At 38.4% G+C, this 27546-nt stretch overlaps 1 protein-coding gene across 3 annotated transcripts in view; it reads right to left on the bottom strand.

Annotated features, from left to right (window-relative positions):
* Nucleotides 1-27546, bottom strand: part of PIGN (phosphatidylinositol glycan anchor biosynthesis class N) — a 99337-nt gene that overhangs the window by 34256 nt on the left and 37535 nt on the right. For all 3 annotated transcript variants that reach the window (XM_038127080.1, XM_038127081.1, XM_038127082.1), the window contains 7 exons: nucleotides 25589-25629; nucleotides 24030-24089; nucleotides 22858-22950; nucleotides 20935-20990; nucleotides 6278-6356; nucleotides 4016-4198; nucleotides 606-742 (listed from right to left, as the gene is read on the bottom strand). In XM_038127080.1, coding sequence (XP_037983008.1) covers nucleotides 606-742; nucleotides 4016-4198; nucleotides 6278-6356; nucleotides 20935-20990; nucleotides 22858-22950; nucleotides 24030-24089; nucleotides 25589-25629 — 649 coding nt within the window. The remainder of the gene's footprint in view (nucleotides 1-605; nucleotides 743-4015; nucleotides 4199-6277; nucleotides 6357-20934; nucleotides 20991-22857; nucleotides 22951-24029; nucleotides 24090-25588; nucleotides 25630-27546) is intronic.

Raw genomic sequence — 27546 nt, 5'->3', positions numbered from 1 at the left:
GCTTTAGAGAGAAGAAAAACCTTCCTTGTTAGTTTTTCCTATGTTTTATGAGACAGCTCATTATCTAACTGCAGTTGGTCTCATTTTCTCTGAATAATACTGAGTTGGTATCTACAAATTGCCAGTCGATCAAGAAAGTAAAAGGATTCAGAAGATAACAAGCATTTCTGGGCCTGGAGTAGAAGGAGACCCAAACAAGACAAACAAACATATTTCAATATGGGAGCACATTCTTCAGCATGACTGGCACATGCTAGTTCTCCAAAAGTAGCTGGTGTTCCACAGACTTGACACTTTGCAGGATCATTTTGCAAAATAAATCAGGTGCTACAGGTATTTGCAAAGATTTTATGTTTTCATGGAAATAGCTAAATTTATTTTTGCTAATAGAAAAGATATCTTCTAGAATTGGCAACTGTATCAGTCAGTTTGGACACTACTCATTATGTCAACTGAAATATAAACCAGAGTCCTTTGGAATGTCTCAGGAAACACTTAACGAAGTTTTCTCCCAAATTTATGGGAAAAAAATTAAATTCTCTACAAAAAGGAAGTCCAGACTTGGTCTTACAAAACAGTAGTAATAAATTGCATTCTTTACTTACTCTTTCACAACTGCATACCATACTGCCACTGGCAAGAGACAGTATATATAGTATGTCCAAGGACATGTTTGAATCAACAGGAAGAAAGTTATTATCATTCCAGCAGAGGCAAAACCATAGAAGAGAACAGTAGATTTCTGAAATACAAACGTTTGGACAAACATTCTTTAAACAGCAATAAAATGTTTTAAATTACACTCTATTTTCCATTTGTTAGTTGCACAGTAAAACAAATGCTATTTTAACACAGCCACACAAGCTGCCATGTGTCCCTACACAACTCTAGACAAAGCTGTCAGCCAGATTAAAAAAAACAACAGTAGGATTTGAAGATCTAATTCTAAATGTGTCTCTTTATAAGGTCCTGCAGAAAAATCTGCATGGGAAAGACATCCTTGTACAATCTGGAAGCCCAATATATGCAATGTCATTTATGTTCAATGGATACTTGTAATCCATCTGAAGCCAGAGATGCTAAGGGGTTTGGGAAAAAGAAATCTCAAATTTAGATTCTAGAAACAGACTTGGAATATAACCCATCGAGCTCAAGTTCATAGCCTTACAGTCAAAGCATTTAATGCAAATTCCATCAGCACATTTCCTCCTCCTGCTTGAGACATTTATAAGAGAACTAATTAAATTAAAATATTAAGCATTAACTCCTACCAGAAAAAACCCCACTACTATTCAGGATCTAGGGACAGCTACAAAAGGAGGCTTGTGACCAACCTTCCACAGGAAAATCTTCCTTCCTCAAAGAACCCACCACTTCAAAATACAACAGAGGACTAGTGTTGCACAGGCCTACAAGCCCTATAGCTACAACTCCTGGTATTTCATCTTAACCTACAGGTACTGCTTTGGGCTTTTCTTAGAAAAAAAGAGATACAAGATTGGAACATTATGTACTCAAAGAAACACATCCTCAGACTGAGAACACTCTTAAGGAGAAACATCAAAGAGAGAAGGAAAATTTTAAATGGGTTATCTCAGATAGGCAGGTCAGTCCTTAATCATCAGCAGAAATCCCTTGTTTGTACAAAGAGAAGCATTAAGCAGTCTGCATCTGCCTTTTATCTGGTCATTGAACTATTCTTCCTTATTCACGGACATTCAAATATCAGAAGAATTACTGGTAAGGGAAGGTTATGTACAAGTTTTAAATAAACAACTTTATCTGTATGTATTACAACTTGACATAGCAAAGGCAGCTTTCGTGTAGGTAATGACAGACACTGTTTTCTTCTGCACAAATGCTAATTTTTTGAAAGTGTTAGGTAGACAGATACACAACTATGTTAAATATGCTGAAAAGAAGAGACAATCAGCTCACAGTTCACCTAGAGGGATTAACATCTTTTCTGGCTCCCCCTCCCTAGAACTGATGTACAACTGCCTTGATCTAAAATGACAGCAAATGCAAGTTCTAAATTATTTTTAAAATAGAACTTTTGCTAAGATATCCCATTAGCCTAAGAAAAGATATGTCATATAGAAAGCTGACCTAGGGCAATTTTGCTTTATTAGTTTTAAATTTTACATTTGCTGACATATAGACAGAATGAATACGCATATATATGATACGCACATAGTATAATTTATCACTGAATGAGTAAACAAACACAATCAACATTTTATTCCATATAGCGACACAAATACTATAGAGTCCAATATAGTCAGTCATGCATTGAAAGTGGAAATGAGATTTGCAATTCTGTGACTATTTAAAATAAATTTAAAGGTTACATTTCTTGCTAGGTAAAACAACATTCTACACCAAAAGAAAAAAAAAAAGGTGTTTTTTCATACGCAACATAAGAAGCCAAAACTTTTAAAGATGATATATACAGGATTTGCAGTTTCATTACTCAGAGGCTTCTTGATTTTATAAAGGCGTGCTTTGCAGGAGACTATTTGTCAGTGGTAGATTAGTCTCTCAGCAGATTTCTTTAAGGTGCTCCAATGTAAGCTATAAAACAAATAACTTCCCTATGTGAAGCATTAGCCTCATATTGTGATTCTCTAAGTATTTAGGAACACTAAAAAAGGTTCCTACAGAAAAGGGCCGCTTATGAAAACTGAAGATAAATTCTATAGATGAAGAACTAAGATATCAAACTTTTTTTTCTGCCAGTGTCACTAGCATAAAATTTGTCTTCAACAAGTAATATACGAAATTAAAATCTATGTCAACTAAGAATGCAAATTTTTCCTTAATGTAGTTATTAAGATGCCTGATATTCAGCCTACTTATTGTAATTATTTTGTTTGTATCTAATATCACATGCATTCTGGATTATTTCCTCCCAGTTATTTGATGAAAGAACAACTAAATCATGCAGTACAGCACTTATGAATATTTTCCATTTTAATTTTGTTTGAGTATTTTCACTAAAGGTCAAGACTATCTCATTTCAGCCAGTAGTAAAAACCTCAGGATAGCATGATAGGAATTTTCTCAGAGTAATATATTGAAGGCAGTAAAGATGTTAAGTGAGTTCTCATTCTCACCTACATTACAAAATGAATCAATTCCTTTTATTCTGAAACAAATTCTTGCAGTTTGGGAGAATTTCCCCTCCCCACAAATGCTTTAACCCTTCTCTAGTGAAATGCTAGCTTTTTGCCTATTCACCTTTTTGAGGTCTCTCTTTTCTTGATGAATGACTGAAAATAAATTCTTAGGATTTTATACTTCGTAAAAAATCAAACCACAATAATCTAGTCAAAAAGAGCTTCCTTCATCTTTAATGTCTTCTGCATACTTGCAAATCACAAAGAGCAAGAGAGCACACTGTTCTGTGAAATCACAGCTCACCTTCTATCAAAACAGGCTATACATTTTAAAAACGCCATGATTGGACTGCACAGTTGCTGAGAACAGATGTAAAATTACCAAAGAAGGCAGAAATAAAATTATTTACATGCTGGGTTTTTTTTTTGTCCTTACAGTGAAGAAACCTCAATGAAACTGGGAGCCTGAAATCTGTATTCCTCCAAACAATTATTATTACAACAGAGTGCTGTTAATACTGAAAATTAAACCTGGTTAATTAAACCTGGGAAAACTTAACCTGGTTAAAGATAGTTTTAATAGTTAATAGCTTTTTAATAGTTTTAAATCACTCTGTTTTCTCACACTTGCATTAGCATCTCAAATGGACAACTGTAGGAAGAAAAACTGAAGAAGCACACTCAGACTTACACATCTTAGGAATACTGATGCTAATCAATGGACTTAACAGTAACACCACACAGGCTTACAGCAGCTGGAAAACTCAACAGCTTGCCAGTTTCCACATTAAGTCAAAAGAAGTATAAGGTATTTAATTTATCCTGCACACAGTCACTTATCATGCATGTAATACTGAAAACTGATAGGAAAAAATAATTGAATGCTTCCAACCTACCTTTTTATTAGCTGGGATAGTCTTGGTCAAATTGGTATGGGCCTTGATAATGACCAAAATCACGTAAGTTGTCCAGCCCACAAAGCTCACTGCAATGCTCAGACCCAGGAACAATCTATCATACGTGTGGTAGTAAGACAAGCCTTCCAAAGCAAGGTTAATCAGGGTTTTGCACAGGGATACCTGGAGGCAGACAAAACATTTAAGTACCCATTAGAAGAGTGTGGGCTCCCCATTCCACAAATCAACCTAACTGACAGCTACTGGAGCTCCAGCAGCTCAACCACTCCTGGCACACATGTCCTCTCCATGCTCAGGTAGTGTTTTGGCCAGCACCAACTGCTGGAGTGCACACTGCTTGGGACTCCTGCTGGATATCAAATCAACCATCACCTGGCTCCTTCACCATCCTCCCTGGCCACGACAGTGGTTAGAAGGTGAATGCCACACAGACAGCACACCTTCAACATCACCTGCTACCAAGCATGTCATTGGGTTTTCCCACAAGCATTTGACTGTACATATTCCAGCGTAAGTTACCCCCTTAAACACCAGTCATGTGCTTCTGAAGGCACATTTACACAGGAGGAGGATTATGGATGCAGCTGAAACATGGCCACTCTCCACAGCCTGAAGTATTCCCTGCCTGGGTTTTGATGTCCTCCACTTCAGTAGTACCTGATACTGCTAGCACCAGCAGTGAATTCAGAGACTAAACTGGAGTCCCGGATGCATTTACAGAACAGCTGCTTGTAGCTCTCAGGACAATTTCAAAAATCATTTGGAAACAAGAAGGGTTGGACCCAGTCTAATCACAGGTCCCTCACTAAATACCTCCACTGGGGAGACACAACGATAAAGCCCATGGGTTTTCCCACCGTGCCATTTGGGTGTGCTGTGATTCACCCAAAGATGGGAAGCTCATCCATGCAATTTGGAAGAGTACAGTAACAAGATGAACATACACAATGAAGTTTTTTTCTATGTGCAGGTACCCAGTTGGGATTCAACAACAACAAAAAACACAGAAAAAGGTACAGCATCTACTGAAGAGATCACAAGTCTGCCAGTGGGCAAACTCATCCCAAAAGACACATATTCTGTACAATTCTGAGGGCATATTTGCAAGGTTGAGGCAAACAATCATCCATACCCCAGGTTCTGGGAATTGAAGAACCCTTCTACATTGCAATAGAGGATGCTGAGGATAACCAAGGCACAGGCACATGTCTGATGTGTGAGTGATCAAGAGTGAACTTCATATAAGCAACAATACAAAATCACAAGTTCTACTCCTGAAATGCATAAAATGTCTCCTATCAGTAAATGTGACAGCTAAGTAGAAGTATTAAGAAACCAAAAAGAAAACCTTCTCCCACAGCAAAATAGATCAATTTATTTAAGTTGAACAGTTTCCAATTTACAACCAAGCAAGTAAAAAGGTATAAAATAGATTTAGCTGTCCTGTGCATAAAATAGTAATTTATTACCCTAAGAATCATATTAGGAAAAAAGAACTGAACCCTAACACATAAAGGAAGTCTTCCTTGTGCCTGGCAGGTAAAATATAATCTTACATATTCAATATTTTCATACTTTTAAACATAGAAGTCAATGACCAAACAACATCTGTTAAAATGAAAGACTTCTTAGTATGATTTAGCTCAACAAATTCTTTCTGTGAACATCACAATACAAGCATTGGTGAACTGCACCCATCAAGTACCCCACCACACAGTGAGTGTTGGCAAATTCTTAGGAAAGTAATACTGGAACTGAGAAGCATAATTCCATGTATGGCTCCCAGTCTGACACACTGAAATGTGAAAGTAAAACCAAGCACGGCTGGTTCAGGTAGAAAAAAAAAGGATCAGGTAAAGCAGGATCTATGATGGAGCAAGATACCACACTTGTTTCATGCAACTAGCTGTCTAAGTAGTACAAACATGAACTACATTCCTCAGTTTATCTCTCAAATTACCCTTTTCTAGTGTGGAAAATAAAAACACACACTTGAAATATGTAATATTTCAATGAAATTTGAAATATTCTATGAAATAGTAACAGTTTAAGAAGTATGAGAAAAAATACAGCAAGTCAGTATTATGCATTAAAATTGCTATCAAATTGTAAAATTTTGAAGACTTACAGTGGGGTTTTGAGTTAATGAAATGTGTATGATAAGGATGAAAAAAGTTTTATTTCTCAGATAATTTTAATTTAAAGAAAAAAAATATTTACATAGAACAAAAACAGACTTACCGCTTCATCGTACTTCTGCTGCTCAATATATAGTCTTATTTTTTTTAAAAAGTTGATCTGTTCAGAAGCAGAAAGTGGTCTGTACAACAATATAAAGAGATATTAACATTTCTCCTCTTCATGAGCAGAAAAAATTAACTTTGCAATTAAAATAATTATTCTGTAATAACACCAAAATCTTCTGAACTTCATTAGAAGCAATTAGGTAATTGAGACTAATCTATTCCTCTGCATTCATCCTCACATGTGTCAACACAGCTGCTTTTTAACTTATCTCAAAATTGCTGCATTAATAGACATTTCTGTTATGTAGCTGATCCCATCTAATACTGCTGAGAACTATCTCCCTTGTGCATTGTTACTGACCATTGCTTCGGCCAGGAAGCATGGCACATAAAAAAAATTAAGCAATGTAATTGATTTGAATGTGGCTGTAAGCAGTTGATAAGACAGTAATGAGTGATTTGCTCACGTTCCAAGTTAACAGTAGATGATTCCCAAGAATCTTCTCTTTGAAAAGTATGGCTGTGTCTCCTGTTACTCAAGGAAATACTAGCTGAGCCCCCACAGCAGGGGATAACAGAGTTACCTGGCTACACTGAGGTCAGTGATAAAAAACTCTTTGATTTTAATGAATCTGATCAACAACCTAAACAACTGCTACCATTCTTCCCTTACAGAAAGCAGCAACCAAGACAAACAAGCCAGTCAACCAAACTCCACCAAATGAAGGGAGAAGGAGCTGTTTCTGCTGTACCATTTTCTTTCCACATTTAGGGACAGACAGACCTGAGAACCCCAGGCTTACCCTGGATAAGTTATAAGCCACAACACAGTCCCTGTCGCTCTTGGCACCACAGACAAACCACCATGGGCCAGCCCTCTGACAGCCAGGGAATTCATACAGCAGCTTTCCCTCACACCTTCCACAACACGGCAGTGGCACAGCACCAGCTCTCTGCATCCATGGCACAAGATGGCCCAGTTGCATGCATGCACAGATGCCTGCCTCTCTTCACCTCCTTTACATGCCTCATTCACAACCATCCACCTCATGTTTCAGGGAGTGCCAAATCAGGTCACTCCCACCATTTCAATCAGCAGCAGCTGCCCATGCAGTCACTCAGCTGAACCACGGGGGCAGGTCTTGATTTCATGCAGCTGCTCCATGGAAATGCTCATTCCTGTAGCTCCCAAACAGCCATGAATCACTTTTGCCTACAAGCCAGTCTATAGGCTGATACAGCACTTAATAGATACATCAGCAATACATACACAACATCCTTTGAGCCATGAAATATATTGCAAGTATTCTGTGCCTGAACAACCTGAATTTTTATTAGTAGTAACATCCTGGTATATTTTGATGCTATTTTATTAAGTTCAGAGCACAGCAGTATCATGCAGGAATCTTCCTGAATAATTTCTGAATAATTGGAACAGCAACTAATCTTACTTTTGACAAGAGTAGTACCTGTATTAAGAAAATGTTTATCTCTTTTCAATCTAGAAAAGAATTGAAGGGTGGTATGTATAAACAAGTAGGAAGAAAGAGATCCCATAGAAAAGGAAAAAGGGAGAAAAAGATAATCACAAGGTCACGGTAAGAGATTGATCACCTTAACTTTGAGGGGAAAACAGAGGATTTTAGAAACCAGACTTGAAAAATAGCAAAGTGAATGTTGGTTGCTTCTGCACCTTCATGATATGTGTCTATGGAAGCCAACCTTACACCTCCACAGGCTGAGGGCTACAATTAGAAACAATTCTTAAAGGAGGCAAACCAGACCCCAAGCCTTGCCTCAAGGAAATCTGTGGCTTTCAGATTTTGCAAAGTTGTTTGGTAGGGGAAAGGGAGCAAAACATCCACTCAAGATGGGAGTTTCACCATGTGTAATAATAGGAGGAGGAAAAGTAGGAGAGAATAAAAATAGGAGGAAGAAAAAAAATAGGAAGAGGAAAAAAGAAAAGATATCTTAGCTTTTAGGTAAGGATTTTTAAAAGACTCTGGAATACATATTCAGAAGTTTTATTTAGGACTTAAAACATTCAAGATGTTCCTACATTCCCTGTCTCATTTTTATTGTTTTACACATACTGTTTTCCACGAATTCTATCCTTGTCAAATTCAATGCAAATTTCTTCCAAGCCAAAATCCTATTTTACTTCATATCTTTAGTAGTTTAGCTATAACCCACTTATTATCTTTTTATTCTCACTGAATCATTATATTATTAATGAACAACAGTCTTCACCTATTCCTTCTTAGAGGACAGCACTTAAGATCTCTGTACATGGATGGTGTAACAGAATAAACGAGGTTTTCAAACAGTAAAATTTTGACTAAGTCAAACACTGAAAGCAATTATTTTGTCAAACTGGGTTACCATTGGCAGGTGCACTGTTAATTTTCAATAGCTAGCATCGTAACACACATATTACCTTACTTCCATATATATAATTTTCAAGAGGTTGAATTTACAATTGTCTAACAATTGTTTCTGTAAAATTTATGAATTTCACCAGAAACTAAGGACTATTCACATATTACTGTGAAAATGCAAGGAATTATCATTATCTTAAGATATTTTTTATCTCTGTATTAAACAAAAAAGCAAAGAAGTGATTAAAGAATTTTTGTATTTTATACCAGTCCAAAAAGGTTACCAAATATGCTGATGATCCCTCAATTCAAGAATGGGCATAGTTCACCATAAGCAATTTATCATCCATTGAGGACACTGATTCACTTCCTGAAGCTAACAAAGTAGATGAGAGATTTAAAAGAAATCTAGGGACAGCAGAATGCCTATGAAAAAACCCATGGACTTCAGAAATGGTGGTTCTAAAAAATCTACAAGACTTACCAAAAACCAAAACCACACGGAAAATTTAAATCTGAGAGGTTAAAATTGAACTGTTTGTAGCACCACTTGATTTTAACTTAAACTATTTTAAAGGGATCCAACAGAAGACAGTGTTAGGAAATAATAAACTGACCAGAGTTTTTCCCTGTGTTTTACTATACAGCATCCCAGAGGCACTAGCAAATGTCAATGTATTCTCAAGGTCACTTAATACACACATTCATGCAATTAATATTAATAGCAATGAAGTGAATTTACTGATAATTATTAGAAATATTCTCAATTCTAGAAGGAAAACTAGGTTGTATGTGTATATGCTCTTGCCAGCTATCCACCATCAAAATCCAATTCTAATAAATTCAAGATGAATAGTCTTGCTTTGTAGAACCTGTGGTCTTCTTCCATAACACCAAAATACCTGTCCCATTAAGAGGCCCACACAAAGAGAATTCAGTCAGTGGATTCAACTCTGTCCTCCTTTTCTTAAAAGTATTGCAAAACACATGCACTGTAAAGGGTAGTACTCAGAGGTTCAACTCAAAAGAAAAAAACAAGAACTCGATCACACAGATTATAAACACGCATGCATTCACAATATCATCAGGATTCCAAAGACTTAAGGTTACATTCTCCACAGAAAATTATGGTGGTCCTGGAAGAGTACTTTTATTTTTCGTTATGGCTATCAGAAATTAACTTTCTGGTTCCACAGAGAAATCACAGCTTCATCCATGAATAAACATAATTAATTATGAAACAAGATGATTGGGCTAATCATGCAAGTGCTTGTAAACTCTCCCTTCTGAGATGTTAGTTACCCTTGTCATAGGTATACCTGACAAAATTAATCTTTCCAGCACATCATTCATGCTTCATATAAGCTAAGCTATTTGACGGCAATTCACAACAAGACTGTGATGAAGTACATTCACCATAGCAATGTCAAAGGGATCTCTCTTAGGCCAATGAGTCTTGTTTATCATCACACTACAGAAATTACCATCCCCAATGGCATAGGCAGCATGCTGCAGACAAATTAGGAGATTAAAAACTCTGAGAACAGAAGGAGATGCTTTGCAAATACATCTGTATCCACCACTGCTAGTTTGTTAATTTTATTATGCCTGGTTATTTGGGTAAAGATTTATGGTAATTTTATTGCACAGTAAATTTTCCAGAATTCTGCTATAACAAGTAACCCCTTCGTGGCTGTATCAGTTGAACACTTATAATGCTGCAGATTTAATAATGAAAGTCAAGGAAGCACCACAGACCTGTAGATGAAATGTACAAGAGAAAGACTGAGATCTTTGCCTTGCTCAATGTCAGATGAAAACAAATTCATTTCAGCTGCTTACCTATACACACTCACAAACCCCATGCACCTGACTATGTCAGCTCATGCATATCTACACCCTTTTATCACTGCCTTTTCACTCTCTCCATCAGAAAAAAAAGAAAATACTGTACCATGCTACAACTCTTTGAGAATGGCAAGATTTGCAAAAGACAGTGATCACATTTCTATGACCCTTATCCAGCAGCAAATCAGAAGTAGCTGTTCAGCAGTCTTCTATCTTTTTCATACTGGCTATTTGGGAGATGGGGAGGAAAGCACCTGCTCCTCCTGTTGATGCAAAACTAAAAAGCTAAAGCATATGGACACACATCCCTAGACCCCTGTGACAACCCCATGATGGAGTAAGGCCATTTAAATATAGCATGATAGAACTTTGTGTAGGTGACCTTCTTTTGAACGCCACATAAAGCAGAGCTTCTCACATGCTTTGCTATGAAATTTCTAACTCCAGAATTGTTAGCAGTAGAAGAGCCATCAGACTGACACTGTCCAAACAACTCCAGCAACATCTACCCAAAATGCTGAATAATTATAGCTTCTTGTCCTCTTCTCCAGAAAGAAGATCCCTGGTACCTGAGTAACTTGCAACCTGAAACAAATCAGCCAGGATAAAGTTGCCCATCTCTATGGGCACCACCCACCCTGCAGAGCATCCACGGCCTCTGCCATCCAGACACTGTGGGGGGCAGGTGCCAGGGTGCCTCTCTGCTCTCTCCTCATGGGAGAAAATTGCCAGCAACACATCAGCTGAGTATGTTCAAACTCTGTTGCCACACACCTCTGTGAGAGGGCCATACTGGAGATGGCTTCCACTCCAGCAGTTCTGCAAGCAGCTGAAATAGTACTTACAGGACCCACTGTTATGGCTTTGATCCACAAAGCAATAATTTGATCCACTGCTGGCAAAATGCCATCTTGAAAATGCAGATGTAAGACTGGCCTGATGCTTTTGCAGGGCTGCTATTCAAAAGCAACTGAGCCAATGCAACAACAGGCTTCAAAAATGCAATCTCCCATGAGAGCTGCCTTCAAACATTCCCAGTGCACAACAGGACAGTACCTGAGAAAGCATCAGGTGGGTAATGGGAGAGTACAGACACAAATCTTTCTGCATTCAACACTATTAATGTGGCAGAAACATGATTGCACACTTATTTCTGTTCTACAACAAATTCACTCCAGTTAGCAACCCATGAGTGCACAGACTTATTTTTGGTGACAGTGCAATCACAAACGAACCAAACTTTGTCATTGTCCTGTTTCTTCCTTCCTGTTTACTTTTCAAAGTACGGTGCACAGTCTTGTAGCAGCAGAATAAAATGCATAAAAGAAAACCTTCCCATTTCATCATCCCCAGAGAACAATCACAAAGACATTGAATGGCAAGTGATGCAAAGTTGAGTTCATTTAACAAAATGTGAAAAAAATTGACCAAGTAAATATTTCAAAAATCAAAGTCTGGAACCATGATATTTCCTTTCTGTTGAACTTGCTGTGCAATACAGAGTACATGATGTTACCTGGGCAATGATCAGGAAAAAGAAAGCTATTACAATTCTATGGACCTCACCAAATTACCTATTTACATGAATTTTAATGGCCAGAAGCCAATTTTTTCCCATTTTCAAAATGCATTTAATTCCAGTTCTTTAGATGTGCCTTTTCAGAAAAAAAAAAGAACTGTTTTATAGTATCTGCCAAAGACAGACTGAAAGCACATAGCATCAGTTAAAGAGACAATCCTTTGCATACATTTTAGTTTTGATCAAAGAGTGAAGCTTCAAAGATTAAACAATTTGATGGGTAAGTCATGATCCTTAATCTGTTTAGATGGCCTTAATTTTACTTGTTCACTAAAATATTTTCAGGTAAGCTGCTAAAAGAGGCAAGTCCTAAAAAACATCATTTTCATAATTAGAAGATGCATGTTGATTACAGATTTTTAAAATTACAGCCATAGTTTTAGTATACTAAAGTTATGCTTTTTAAAAGAAAATGTACTCTACATAAACCTACACGAAAGGCTTTATTACAGCTTCATAAAGACCAGAACCCACAATATTCCCATTCCCAACCTAATCTAATGCCTTTGTTCCTGCTGTTCCATTGCCAGGACTTTCAGTTTTGGAGGGTCTAAATTTCAAGTGGGTTTTTGTATATCTGGATTTTCTGACCACTGTGTTAAATTTTTAGTCAGGTAGACTAGTTGTAGGGTTGTAGTAAGTTATCTTTGCAACTCAGCCTTTTTCTTTTAAGAAGCATTTAAAAGCACTGCTGGCACTCCAAAAGAAAGAAAAGGATTAAGAAAGTCAATAAGAGGCTGTGGTTTTTAACTTCTGAGGTTTTTGTTCTTTAAAGCATAATGAAATGAAAGAAGGACATACACACTTCCACAGGCCAAAGGTAGCAAAAAGTATATTTACTGACACATTGCAGAAGCCTGTCAGTACATCTATGCTTTTGTATTCATCAGATTCACAAACATGCAGAGGAGGACAGCAGGACATCAGTGAAGCTGCAGGAAATGGTCTGACTGCTAATGCTCTAACCCTGGACTGTCAAGTCTCAGGAATTAAAATAGCCTTTAATATTCACAAATCAGAATCCCTGATGTAGCATATTCAACAGCATAGCGCCTTAGGATATTTATGTAAATCCCTTAGATAACAAAGATGAGAGAAAAAGGAGCTGACAACTGAACTGCCAGCTGCCAATTCACTGAACAGAGAAGCAATTAAGGTAACTGGGCTGCACATGGCATATTTTGCATGTAAACTACTATGGCAAGAGCTTCAGAGAAGCAGAGACCAAAAGGGAGGAGACCACACTCTGAAACTGTCCCCCTGGTCCCCTTAAAGCAGAACTGAGAAGCTGGATGTAGGGATCTTCCAGGGGCAGGGGGTTTGTCCAGAAAGCCATTGCAGGACATGATGCTGCAGCCTTGGAAAGGGAAACTGCTTTTCAGGGAAGGTGGAAGATCCTTGAATAAAAGAAAGACACCATTTTTAAAGTCCCTTCTATTTTAGTACTACAGGGGAGGGATATGTGCTGACCATACCTAACAATACCCTGCCAATGCTGCGAGTGAGCCCTCACCTCTGCAAGATACATGATGATTTATGCCAATGACTTATGTATGATTTATGACAATGAGCTGGAGCTAGGTATCTGCAGTGTAGTGGCTATGCAGTGTTATCCCACAGATCCTCTTCTGCTCCACAATCCTACATGCCCATCCTAAACCCTACTGACCATTTTTGAAGCAGCTGCATCCAGAGGAGGCAGCTTGTGCTGTGCTGGGCAAGTACCTACTAGCAGGGCCCCATGGCCACCAAAACATGTCTGGGAGACCAACCATACTGATCCTAACTAGGAAACCATTGCACATCAAGGAGTCAGTGATCCACATACCCCATGCAGACCCAGGCCTGTGGTGCCCAAATACCTTGGCCAAGGGACAGACCCAGTCAGCTGGTAGGAGCAGAGGAGCCTGCAGGCAATTCCCACTCCGTAACAGGGATTACACTGCCAGCCTGTCCACATGTAAGTAAGAGGTGCAAGAAGTTCTCATGTGAACCTCCTTTCTGTCTGACAGTAGAAATTATCACCAGGGTTGACTTCTTGATAGAAAATCACATAGCAGCTTGAATAACCAAAACAAGGGAACGCCTCCACAGCCAGCATCTGTGTGGCACCATCAGAAAACTGATTCCACGCTCCACAAATAGGGTGCCCAGCACCTGAAGGGATGTACAATTTACTTGCTATCTGTTTTCTTCTGTTCATTTCCTATTATTAGAACAGCTATTTTATTAAGCTATTTGTTATTGGGCCTTTCTACTGGGATTCAGAAAGAGCCCTGTACTCTGCCCCTCACCTCACGCCCCAGAGCAGAGCATTCTCTGTTCATCCCCTCCTCCCACCTGCTGGAAATACTCCCTAACCCTCATTGCACAAAGCCTCACAAGTTCCATGAAAAGGCCAAAAGGATTTATAGTACACGGAAATAGAGAAATATACATTAATCTTGTAATATTTTTTCTCATATACCAGCCTTTTAGCTCCTTCTAAAGACCTTACCTACTTCCTACTTGATAGTAAATCCAATTACATCCAGTCCTCCTGCGCAGAAGCTGCTGCCAGTTAGCTTTTCATGTACAAACTAAAAGCTCCCAAGTCCACTGCTGAAACTCAAGACCAGCAGGATGTCTGCCTTCTAAGAGGATTGCATCTTCCCTGAGCAGCAGTGCGCTTCAGACATGGCCCATTCAGTGACAGAGAAGCTGATATTTTTGCCAAAGAACAGGCACTGACTTCTCCTTGAAGAGATAATACCTTTACTATTTAAACAGGAGGGCTTTTTGTAAAAATTAATACAAAGCCATTATTTTCATTTGAGCACTTTGTCTCTACAGCACTGCAGTTCTATCTTTTGATGAATATACACATGTCCTTAAAGCCAAGGGTGGAGGGGAGAGGGCTGCCAGTCTGGCTCCTGCCACCAGCAGGCTAAAGGTGCCCACACTGGCCAGCTTGTACCAGCAGTCCCAGCAGCTGCCTTATGCCTAGATTCACACCTGATAACACAAAGGGGACTAAATGGAGACAGGAAAAGGGAAAAGGCTGGCTGCCTTTCCAGGGTTCACTTGGAATTGATAGAAGCTGCTGGTCCTTCATTCTTGACCACAGGATGAAGGGGCTGAAATCTCTGCAGATAAATCACAGTGCTTCTGCTAAATAAAAAGTCCTCTGAAGACACAAAGCATTCCAACAAACATGCAGGGAGAATAATCACTATTAAACTATCCTTCCCTACTGCAATATTTTCACCCTTTCCTCTTGGCATTTAATGCCTAATGTTTGCGCTTGAAAGCATTATCACATGTATCACAAATACCTCACATATTACCAGTTATTTCAATAAAAGTAATTTATTTAAACAAAACAAGAATAGTATGTTTCAAAGGATGTACTGACATCTTAAGGAACCCTGCCTTGCTCAATGGTAGAAAAGAAATCACTTGCTTCACTTTGATCCAAATGTCAATTTTGTGGGAATATCTATTATTTAAGTTTTGAAAGGCCATCAGACAGAGGGAACAATCTAGTACTGTATCTCCAGTCATCAGAGAAAGGAAGAAAAGAGAGGTATTTGTGCACATGGCAGTTTTTTGAAGTTTCTGTAATCTTCAAAGACACTCTACACTCCATTTTCTTTTCTAGCACTGACAAAATACATAATGGGCAATTATGTGAAAAAACTCAGCCTCTGCATGATTGATACTTCCTTGCACCAAATCCATACAAATGTTTAAGGGAGTTATATCTTAATTCATACTAGAGGATAGAGTAAAGGAAGAGTTACATTTTTGTACGGTGAGAAATACATTTTTATTTAATAAATGTACACTCCACATTAAAAATGCAGCGACTGTCTACATAAATATGCAAGTTATAACTTGATTATGCACACAAAAGTAATTATTTGGTATGATTAATATGTAGAATTCAGACAATTAGGTTACTTTAAAAATGCAGCATAAGGTGGTACAGGATTTTTCATATCTGAGAAGATAGCTCAAGTATCTTATTTAAAGTCAAGTTTCTATTTTCTGATAAAAAAACCCAACCATTATCGATAAAAACTCCAAGACATTCAATAAAAAAGCACAGCTATTGGTAAGAAAGCAGTGATTATACTTTAGCTGTTCATCCCTTGGATTTTTTTCTGAAGATGGTGATCCTTACACTACTGCTCTGGCCATCTTACTGTGAGGGACCAGAACCTGACCAGCTGGAAGCCATCCCTGAAAGCACTGGATACACCAGGACTATGCAAAGGGACTCCTGTGCTTTTGTGTAATTTATTATCTTAAATTTCTAGTACCTGTTGGGACAATAAAATTGCACTAATTGGTTACACAGATTTTAGGGCAACACTGATGCACCATTTACTCACCACACACCCTGTCCTTCTGATACTTCTTGTAGGATTACTTCCACAGGCCACAGATGCCAACTTTAGGAATGATTTTGCAACAGTAGCATCTGGCCCCTTGGCACACTGGTCTTAGAGCTGTGCCAGCTTGGCAGTTGCCCTAAGGTACATCAAATGGTCAGAAAGCTAAGATAGTTCACTATCCTGGACATCAGTTTTCCTCTGTCAGCAGTCCTCAGATTTGTCCTCTCACTTCCTTCAAAGCATCTGGTATCTTGGCACCTCCTTTTCTTACACATAAAGGTCAAAGCATTGTGATTTTCTTTTCAGAATTCTGAGAAAAGCCTCTGATTTTGCTAAGCAAATGGTTTTTGAAAATACATCTTTTGTAGTTGGGAAAAAAAGGTAGGGAAATGGAAAGGAAACAAATTTCAGATAGTACCTTCTTTCATATATCCAACTACAACTGCAGGTAAGTATTCAGACTCAGCAAGGGATACTGCACCTTGCCTTGCAGAATCAAACACTTGGAGATGAGTTTCTGAAATGTATTCTCAACAGTTTCATAAGTAGCCTCAAGATACACTTTTACCCAGATTTATTCCTTGATGAAGGCACTTCGATAAAGCAAAAATGGCATTACTAGCAGCCAGACACATCCTTATCAATAGATAGAGCTATCCAAACTCTAACCCACCTCAAGTCTGGTCAAGTACACACTATTGAAGTTTCTATCACATAACACAATGATCAGCTCCATCCTCCTTCTCATCATTATACACCTGACAGATGGATTTCAGACAGAGATGCAATTTAGATCCAAGTAGGAAGGGGCACATATCGACTGGCCTCCTGAATTTCCTGTCCACTGGGCCAGTCACACTTCTGCTAGGGACGACAGTCCCTGTGGAAATCAGAAGCTTTGTATCAATTCAATATTCTTCCTCTGTTGCCAACACTTTCAAAATAGGCTTATTTTATCCATAAATATACGTGTGTATACTAGCTTAATGCTTTTGGTGCAATATATTCAACATACAACTCAAACACTAGTTTCTTAGTCATTGCAGCTGAAGGTCATGAACAGTTTTCTACTCAGTAATAAAATACCTGAAAATCAAACTGGAAAACAAGATTTTTCCCTCAGAATGTCAAAACAAACATTTTAATGCTATTTCTGACTGAAAAAATTCAGTCCAGGTTAAGTTTCTGTTAAGTTGCAATTTCTACAGAACACATTGTTTGTGAATATATCCTCCCCTCTCCCCTACTCTGAAAACTATACATTCATTAGTAATTGCACCTCTAAAACCAGAATGTCTCAATCTGAAATTCTAAACTCAGATTTCTTCTGGAGCTCATATCACATTTCTATTATACTTTATTCAACTACATCTTTAAATAATTTAAGAAATTCAGTTCCTAGAGATATCTTTGGTCATTTTCAGGTCACCAAGTTGCTGAAATAACACAAAATCTATAATACTCAAAAACAAAATACTTAAAATTTTCTACATAACTTCATGATTCCAAAGCACTTCAGACATGAATTACTCTTCACTAACCTCCAATAAACTATGAAGGAAAAAAGCACTATATGTTGGAGCATATACTTTTGGAGCTTCAAATTACATATTTCAGGCACCAGAAGGATTAAAAACGAGTTTAATTCCTTTGTACAGCAACTGAAAATGAACAGAGGTGGAAGAAGTTATTTGTGTCTGAATGAAAGGACAGTAGAGCAGAAACACGGCACAGAACTGTGCTCAGCTGCAGGAGCAGGTAAGGCCAACCACAGGTTAATACAGATCAGGGGTCAAACCTGATATTAAACCTGGGCTGACAACTCCCAATAGCATATAGCTCTGCAGAACCACAGCCTCCATAGAGTTACCAATGACTCTGAAACATAGCACAGCACAACAGAACTTCTCTTGCTCTGGACAGGAGGTAGGTGTCCCCACCTTAGCATTTTTAACTTCTCCTGAAAAAGTAACCACACCCTTCTACACCCTTTTATCTACCACCAAAAAAGTGTCTCAGCAAAGACAGTGTGCACAAGGGGATGTATGCCTTTCCCTCTGTATCTCATTCAGATTCAAGCATAATTTGTGTGATTATTTGATGTGGTTTGCCTTATACTAATGCAGCAGATCATGTACCTGCAGCAGAAGTTCAGGCTTGTGTTCACCACACACACATTCAGTCATCTGCATGTGAAAGAGGGGATGGATCTATAGACAGGTCATGCCTAAAACTACCTTCAGTCTTCCTTAGTTCCTGCAAGCTGGACCACTAGGAAGTTACTCATCTGTTTAAAAATAAGTTTGTGTTCAACCACTTCATCCCAACTATTAGTAAGAGGTAAGAGGTTGGACAAGACCCCTTGGTAGCTTCCCAGACATGAGCCAAGTTTTGAAAGTCAAGGAGAGTTGTGAAAACTAATCAGAATGTGGCCAAACTACTCCCAGCACACTGTGGGTGAGTATTTACATTAGTGTGTGACCATCTATGTTGAGTCTTTTTCTGTTTTCCTAGCATGAATAAACAGCATCATCTTGAAGCAACAAAGAAACTCTTCACCCCTGACAACATTCCTGTAAGGCATTTCACTGTGGTAGTGGATTCCTGCCTCCCCCACCCCCACTGGCTGCTCCTCAAGGCTGACAGATGCCTTGCCAAACAGACCCTTGGCAAGTAACAGCATGCCAAACTCAGAATCTTAGCTAACTAACACAAAGTTGTGTTTGCACACATATAATCCTTTAGATACAAACCACTTACCAAGTCTGGAACTAATTCTGGATCTAGCTGCATCTAAACTCCCTCTGAGAAGGAGGTTAGAATGTAAGGGGGTCTTCTCTGCATCTCACAACTCAACAGGAAAATCTCCATGACAGCTTTTTCTGACCCATCCTCTAAGCAGTAAATAATCAAGTGTACCTTGTCACTAAATCTTGCTAACCACTGTCGCATTTACCATCCAACATTGTGAAACAGTTATCACTCTTCTCTGAGTGAGCGAGGTGCATCACTCCATCCATGACATTCACACATCCAAGGAATTATTTTAGTCTCAAATAAAAACATTTACTGGAACAACTATTAATCCAAATTTTAATTCAGAAAAACTTGTAGAGTATCTAAAGAAAATAAATTTATTTTTGCAGTGGACCCTACCAAAGTAACAATATGTTTATACCAAGTTTTAGTTGCATTTTCAAAGTGATAAATGTCTCTGCATTTCCACCTAAAACAATCCAACATATCATAAAAAAGGAAAGACAGCAATCCATAAAGCAACTGGTAATACTTAGATCCTTTAAAGATAAATATAGCATTAAGAAAAGCACATTCTATTGTATAGACTCAGTCTTATTTCTCAAGGAAAGCTAAAATTGAAAGAGCTGAGAAATCAAACCAATAGTCATTTATCAAAGAGAACTGTCCATCCTTTCCATATGGGCATTTTATTTCACACAGATCAGTAAACTCTTTGATAATGCAGCCGTCATTGTTATTCAGAATTTGTTCTAAAGGATTCATTATGTGCCCAAGATTAACTTGACTTTTGTCTCACGGACTGTCTTGAACCTTTCCCTTTGAAGGAGCTAGAGGTATAAAATAACAGAGCAATTGTCTGTTCAGACAGGGAGCAATCATCTTTAACAATAAACATACTTCACAGGAAGCAACTCAAGTACGTTTTACTGCTGCTATGATTTAAAGATCTTAATTAACATTGCTCTATTTCCCAAAGGAAAACAGCTGCTCTTGGTGACAAGGCATTTTTGGAGCACTCCACAAACTGCGAGCAGAACTGAACACTATCGCATGCACCCATGGCAAAGCTTTTAAAAACCTTTACAGAAGAAAGGAAAAGGAAAAAGAAGCTTTAATTAGATAAGACAGAAGGGTGAGGGGAGCAGTAACTGTTCGATACACTAGAGCAGAGTTCCCAGATACACAAATCACTACAAAGACTCCTTCAACAGCCCTGGAAACACTAAGACTAGGCAACACAAATGCTAAACATTGTGAGTTCTTTTCTGGATACAATGCATTTTATTTATTCTTCATTAGCATTTAAATCACAGAACAAACAATTCTTAGTTCAACTTTTAGATATATATATATATATAGATTAACAGATTGCACTTCCTGACCCTATAGGGACTTGTTTCTCCCAAAGTATAGCAAGAAAAAAATTAGTGCAATCTCAATAGCTATAGTGTCAAAAATAGCTTAGACAAATAACCCTTGATGGAAAATAAAATGTAAAGAAGAGATTAAAAAAATAAATCTATCCTAAAGTTCTGGTGAGAAGAAGAAATTAATTGCATAGAGTTCTAGTGCAACATTTCATAGTCAGATAAACACTACCACCTAAAAAAAACTTAAGAGACTGAATGTGTTGTTGCAGCTCACTGAAATACCAAAGCAAGTGGTAAGACAAAAAAATCAGGTAAAATATACATAGTTTTACACTTACTTGAATGGTGTGAACAGAATTGACAATGTAGTTTCCTTTTTCTGACTCATCTTAACCTGCATAAAAGAGCATTAAATCATTACATGCAAGTGGCAACAGGACTAAAAATTGTATCAGGAATTAAACTACAAAAGATCACAGAAAATTTCTAAGACTTTGGAAAAGGAATGAAATCACACTGTCAGTATGCTTCCATGAAACTGAGTGTTACACTCCAGTATGCACAACTGCTCTGAGCTCCTGGAAACTCAGACCTGCTCTAAAGTAAATAAAATGAACAATGGTCCAGTCTCTGCTTCTCCCAGAAGGCCTTCTACAGTTTGCAGGATAAAAGGAAGACATGGCTAGAGGTGTTACCAGGCTTCAGTGACAACACCCTCAAGGAAACCAGCACCATTTATGCCAGACAGGCACCAGTACACTGCAGCAAACTGCCAAAGCAATGCTGTAAATCAATTCACCTGCATATGGACAAAAATAGAAGGTTTTGATGCCATCAGAGCTGCTTTGTCCAAGATTCTCCAAAACATCTTTAAGACCTCCTGCAGCTGCCTGACTCAAGTCTGACTGTTGGCATAATGTACATTCAGGAACTTCCTAAGCACACTCCTTGTAAAACCTGACAGCTGGAAGTAGCAACCCACACATTTCATCCTATCCATCCAAGGCAACATCATCTCCAGGGAGCACAAACTGTGATCAGGTCAGCCCATTGCAGGAAAAGTAAAAATCCACTTGGCATGTCTAAGCTGGTCTACTTCTGCTTCAGCAGAGAAAAAGGAAATTCAAAGGAAATGCAGACAGGATCATTCCAATACAATGCTAAAAAAAGCCAACAACAATAACCCAGCACTACAGAACAAGAGAACAAAAGTAAGCTCAAAGGAAAGGACAAGCAGGACTATTTAGTTTTTAAAATAATCTCCAAGATGCCAATTTAACTGAAAAATATCTGAGTCATCCTTAATTCTTAAAGCAGAGGTCTTCCAACTGCAGAGGTGATATCAGCATGCTTCAAACTTCACATCCAACCCCACCAGTTATTTCCCCTGTTAACATGCCAGCTCTCCACCATATTTTTGAAAGTGATTCTGCTGCTGACACTGCCACTCTGGTATCCACACCTTTGTGAACCTGGCATTTAAAAAGGGACAGAAGATGCTGAAGGTGCTAATCTCATGCAGGTCATCTCATGCTAGTTCATTGTTTCACTGTCATGACAGGAATTTCCAGACAGGATAACAGTTCTTCTGTGTCTCAGCTTCCACCTTTGGAGGATGGATTTCCCTCAGAGTATTTCTATGACTTGCCAAAACTGGGATTTTGGACAGTTTCTCACTCCACTGCTTAGTGAAACAGAACCTTTTTTATTTGGACCACTCATGTGTTCTCATAATGTAATATCCAATATTAAATGAATCAAGACATAGGAGCCAGAGATGAACACTTGCAAAGCAAAACAACAGATATAACAGCATTAGCTAAAAGTTAATTAGGCCACTAATTTAATTTCTTTAATGCACAGGAGCCTTTTACCTTTCTGATCTGTTTGAGTACTGACCCTGATTTAAGGCCTTGTCTCCCAGCCCCCATTGCAAAGGCATTATTTCCCTTCTCTGGTACCAGCATTCTACCTACATACTGCAAGTAGGTTTAGATTAACACCAATAAACATCACCATTTTTGTTAAGAAGCAAGAAAAAAGTTATTCATTTTCCTTAGAAAAAACCAACCAAACTTCTTTATTAAAGTATTTCAAGCTGTCTCAGATAAGTCTCACAGCTATTCAATCAAATGAATGTGCATTTGATTTTAATCCTTTCAACTTGGCACACTATGTATAGAGTAAGTCATACAATTATTTTACATACAGCAACAACTATTATTCAAACAAGCTGGGCTTTTTTACCATATGTTTAGTACCTTAAATTGCTCAAGAATCTGAACAGCATTGGTAAACATGCTCTCTGCTTTGAAAAGAGCACTAGTGTTCAGATACTCCAGAGGTAGAGTTCCCTGAGGAAGAAAAATACACATAATAAGTAAAAAAAAATTAAATGAAATAACAGAAATTTCCCTTAACTTAATTGCTGGCCAAATAAGCAGTAAGAACACTTCAAATTACTGCTGAAGTAACTCATGTAACTCCTTTGAAAATACTCTTCTCACACAGCTTTGCAACATCACAGGGATTGTTTGTAATATCTCAGCTTCTACAGGAACGCAAAAAACATAAGTAACAGAAGTTGTTATTAAACTATATACTATACAATAATATAAACTCAACCTCTAATCAGAAGCCATTTTTGATACCCCTAAAAGTCTTCCACCCAAAGCCTCACCTGGGCCTGACTCAATCCAGTACTTGTGGTAGGAAAGGGAGCAGTTCCCATGCCACCCTGTGTAGGGCAGCCTTCCTCACATAACCAGAAATGAGTGCAGGACAGGGGGACAGCCCCTGGGACAAAGTCTCCAGAAGAAATATTTCAAAAATATGCTGTAAACAGGTGTTTTTATATGTGAAACTTGCAGTGTGACAGCACACTAATGAAATGCTAATTGTCAATTTGGTATTTATAAGGCAACTTTTGGACTATGTAATAATACATGAGAGAAATTAAAAGAAAAAGCCATCTCACTGTTCACGAAATTAGAGGCACAAGATAACATCTGAAGAAAGTACACTAGTTTAATCAAAAAATAATTGAACATTAAATTGCAGGAACTGGCTTGTTTACAGGCTTAGCTTTCATGATCAAAATCATGTGTTATTCAAACCATGTTGCATTTTTACCAGCCCTAAAAACGAAGCAACAAAAAACTTTTATACAGCTCAAGAGTATAAAGTTGCAGATTACAAAAGGACCAGCTGCCTCTCCAATTAAAAGCCCTATACAATACATTAAAAAATTTAAATTTCTGCTCTAAACTAAAGATACACACATAACATTAAAACTACAAGCAGTCTTCACACCCTATAGCACTTACACAAATCTGTAATCCTTCTCCTCACACACCTCAAGTCTTGTCCCCAAAACCTCTTCCTTCATGGTAAAAAGATTTTTATAACATAGAAAAACATTTGTACTTCTTACCACTGAGTTCAGGGGGAAAGGCACACCGATAAGGGAAGCCATCAGTGGTGCTATATCAGCCTATGCAAACAAAAGCATTCCCATTTTAACATAGCTTCAGCCTCTAGAAATAATAAATTCAGCTTAATTTTCACATATCTGCATATGCAAAAGATAATTATGCAATATTGCCGAGTTATACATACAACTCTCCTTTATACTTTTTTGGTTTTTTACTTTCTAGTAGTCATGGCATGATTAGATTCAAAATGTGAAGCTCTGCTGCTGAACAAGCTTGAAACAATACATTTCATTTAAAAAGCAAATATAACCACCCCAGTATTTATTTGCAGGAATTCAGCACCTCAGAGAGGCATACCACCTTTTATGACTATTTATATGACCAAAAGAACGAATTTCATATTTACGGTTTTAAGCAGTATACTGGATATACTGCTTTTCACAACATTCCTTATCCCATGCTTCCACAGCGCAGATTACTCACCTTCTTTCCTTCAGAGGGAGTTTCTGCAGTTTTTTAATGCCCAGTCAGGCCTCAGAAAGGCCCTTCAATCTACACCAAGGCATCTCATAAAATAAGTTATCATTTCCTTCTATTGGTGATAATAAACACTGCCTCTTACCAGGTTATATTTTCCTTTAATTGAAAACTACACACCAAAATTCTTTGTTTCTCCAGCATAAATCTGAAAAAACTACACTGAAACCATTGGCACTGCTCCAGCCTCAGATCTACTGGGCAGACTCCAAACCATTATTTGTGGGGAACAATACACTTGGAGTGTGATGATAATTAGAAGTCTGATTTGCTATTTTTACCCATAGTCCCACGTGTACTACAGGACAAAAGCTCTGTCTTTGGGAACTCCATTATCCAGGACAAAGTAATACTCAAGACTCTTCTTTACAGTCTCAAAACAACATTGCCATAACTCCTACCAACCTTGAGAGGAAAACTAATCTTTTTTTGTAGTTTTGTACCAGGGCTTTGCTGAAAGCAGTTGATCCAGAACGTTCCAAATTTGAACCTTCTAGCAGGAGATTATTTCCCTTGTTTGAGTAGGTTTGGAGTCTGTTATTCATATATTGATTTATGTAGGATGATGAAGCACTACAGTTTAAAAAAGCTTGACTGATTAAGGATCAAAGAAATAGTTCTTCACATTCTTTTCTTCCTTGACAGTACTAATTGTCCAAATTGCAAAATATTTGGGCCACAATCACAGATGAAAAAAACCCACAGTTTACTACTATAGCAAGAAATGGTTTCAATTTCATGACAGCAGCCTGGGGGACCTGGTATATTGTATGGCACTCTACAGCCGTGTGGGATCACTTAAATAAATGGTGCAATAATGCATCTTCATGAGAAGTTGTGTGTGCAGCTGTCACGTGTCAACAAGCAATTTAAACTTATCCTCATGTGTTATTGTGGTTCTTGTTTCTAGGGAAATGGTACATTAGTGTGATCATTCACTCAAGTGAATTACTTTAAATCACACAAAACTCATAATTTAAGGGGAAAACTTATGAACTATTAAATGAGGTGTGTTTGATACCTGATTGACATCAAGCCTCTTCAAGTTCTCCAGTTTCCATTCTGCAAGAAACAACAGAGCACCTGAACAGCTAATCTACACAGATTTGAAAGGACGGTTCAAGTTCAGTTGACATTTATTATCTTGTTGCCATTTTCTGTAAAGTGTTGCTACTAAAGAAAACTAGGATTTTACATTAGGATGCTAGCTCAAGAAGGGTTACAGATGGAACTCAACAGGCAAGAAACAACAAAATGCATTCATTTCAGTTCACATTTTCTTTTATCCACCAGGATAAATTGCTGCCTGCAATTGTGACCTAGATCAGTAGAAGAAAGGCCAAGGTTTTTATTTTTTTCAGCACAGTGATGTATTACCTCCTGTGCCAACTAAAAGAATCAAACCTGGATTTAGGAGATTTATAGTATCTCTTCAATAGTTTGTAAAAAAGGCTAACCCAAGGTCCTAAATGCACTGGTACAGCGTGGTACAAACATTAAATCCTAAAGCTTTGGCACATCATACAAAAACCTGGTTGAAAATTATATTTTCCTCCTCTACGCTGGCCTCTAAGGAAATAAAGAGAAAATTGCCTATTTTCTTTGGGGGTGGAGAGTTATTTAGAAACAGAGTTTAGCAAGGTTTGTTTTTGTTCGTTTCTTTCATACATCTGCAGTACTGCATACACCAAACTTATTTTCAGCAATTAGTTCATACCACTGCTGCCTTGGGGGGTCTGAGTACAGGTCCACTGTTATTTCATCCCACAAGCACCCTGAAGAGCAGACTTATACTTTAACAGTAGTGAGACAGCTAAGGGGAGTTCCCATGGCAACACAGGGCAAGTATTAGCAGCATTAATCATCAATTCTGTTAAACTCACACCAAAAGGAACAAGTTTGCTTCCTTTTTCTTCCCAGAAAAGGAAATGGATTTATATTTCTAGAAACAGACCCATATTTCTATTATATAAATGAATTGCCCGTTTTACCTTTAAATTCAATTTTCTAAAGAAAAACATTGGAAAACTGTCTATGCACACACAAAATGTGCCTAAGGTAGGAAGAAACTGTATCTCCGCTAGAGAAAACATCTCTTTTTGTCAGAAGTTTTTTCATCTCCGCATGCCCTACTCAGATATTCCAAACTGCAGAATTGAAGACATCTGCTTTGGACCAAGAGGCACAGGACGCTGAGCCCAGGAACTCCTAAGGACTGCGACACACCTACGGACTGGCCAGTCCAGCCTGTACTCCCAGGAGTGAGGCATCTTGGCTGTACATGCTGCCCACACTGGTTTATGATTCCAGTTCACTGTCTAGGTTTCCTGTACAGTGCTCAGCAGTTTTCCACCCACTTTATAGAGGGTTTTTTTTTTTCCTTTATCCTGCCCTGCTTTTACTGCAGCCCGCTGGGCTGTCAGATGCAAACAGTCCAGGAAAACAGCAGGGAAGTGCCAGTTCAAAAAGAGGCTGAGGATGAGGGTACGTGAAGCAAAGAAAATCTCACATAAAACCTCACAGAAGCCAAACTAGTGGAGGGTACACTGAACTCCCTCAGCTGTGCCAAAGCAGGTTGAGCCCCCTACAAAGCAGGCTTGTATCAAGCACCCCACATCCTCATGCTGCAGGAGGTTGTGCCTTTACCCATCAGCTCCTCTGGGCTTGTACCCCAGGGCCAACTATCACCCCCCTGAGGAGCTAGAGAGCAGTTCTGTATTCTCTTTCTTTCTGAAGAAGGGTCAAACCAGTGGCCAAATGGGTAATACCACATGTTGGCCCCAGGATGCAAGGCTGCCATAACAAATCTTTTCGAGAGGATTGCATGAGCAGGCCTGAGGGAAGGCAGAGCACAGGTGACGAAACTGATGAGGAGAAGGCTGCCAACCCAGAGAAGACTCTGCCCTTCTGGCCATCCAAGGAACACATTCATCCCTCTGTGACAAACTGCACAAGCTAAGTCCTGCCTGCTGGCACTGC

This window comes from Motacilla alba, chromosome 2, assembly GCF_015832195.1.
Source record: "Motacilla alba alba isolate MOTALB_02 chromosome 2, Motacilla_alba_V1.0_pri, whole genome shotgun sequence".
Taxonomy (NCBI): Eukaryota; Metazoa; Chordata; class Aves; order Passeriformes; family Motacillidae; genus Motacilla; species Motacilla alba.
This window is presented reverse-complemented; position numbering and strand designations above follow the sequence as displayed.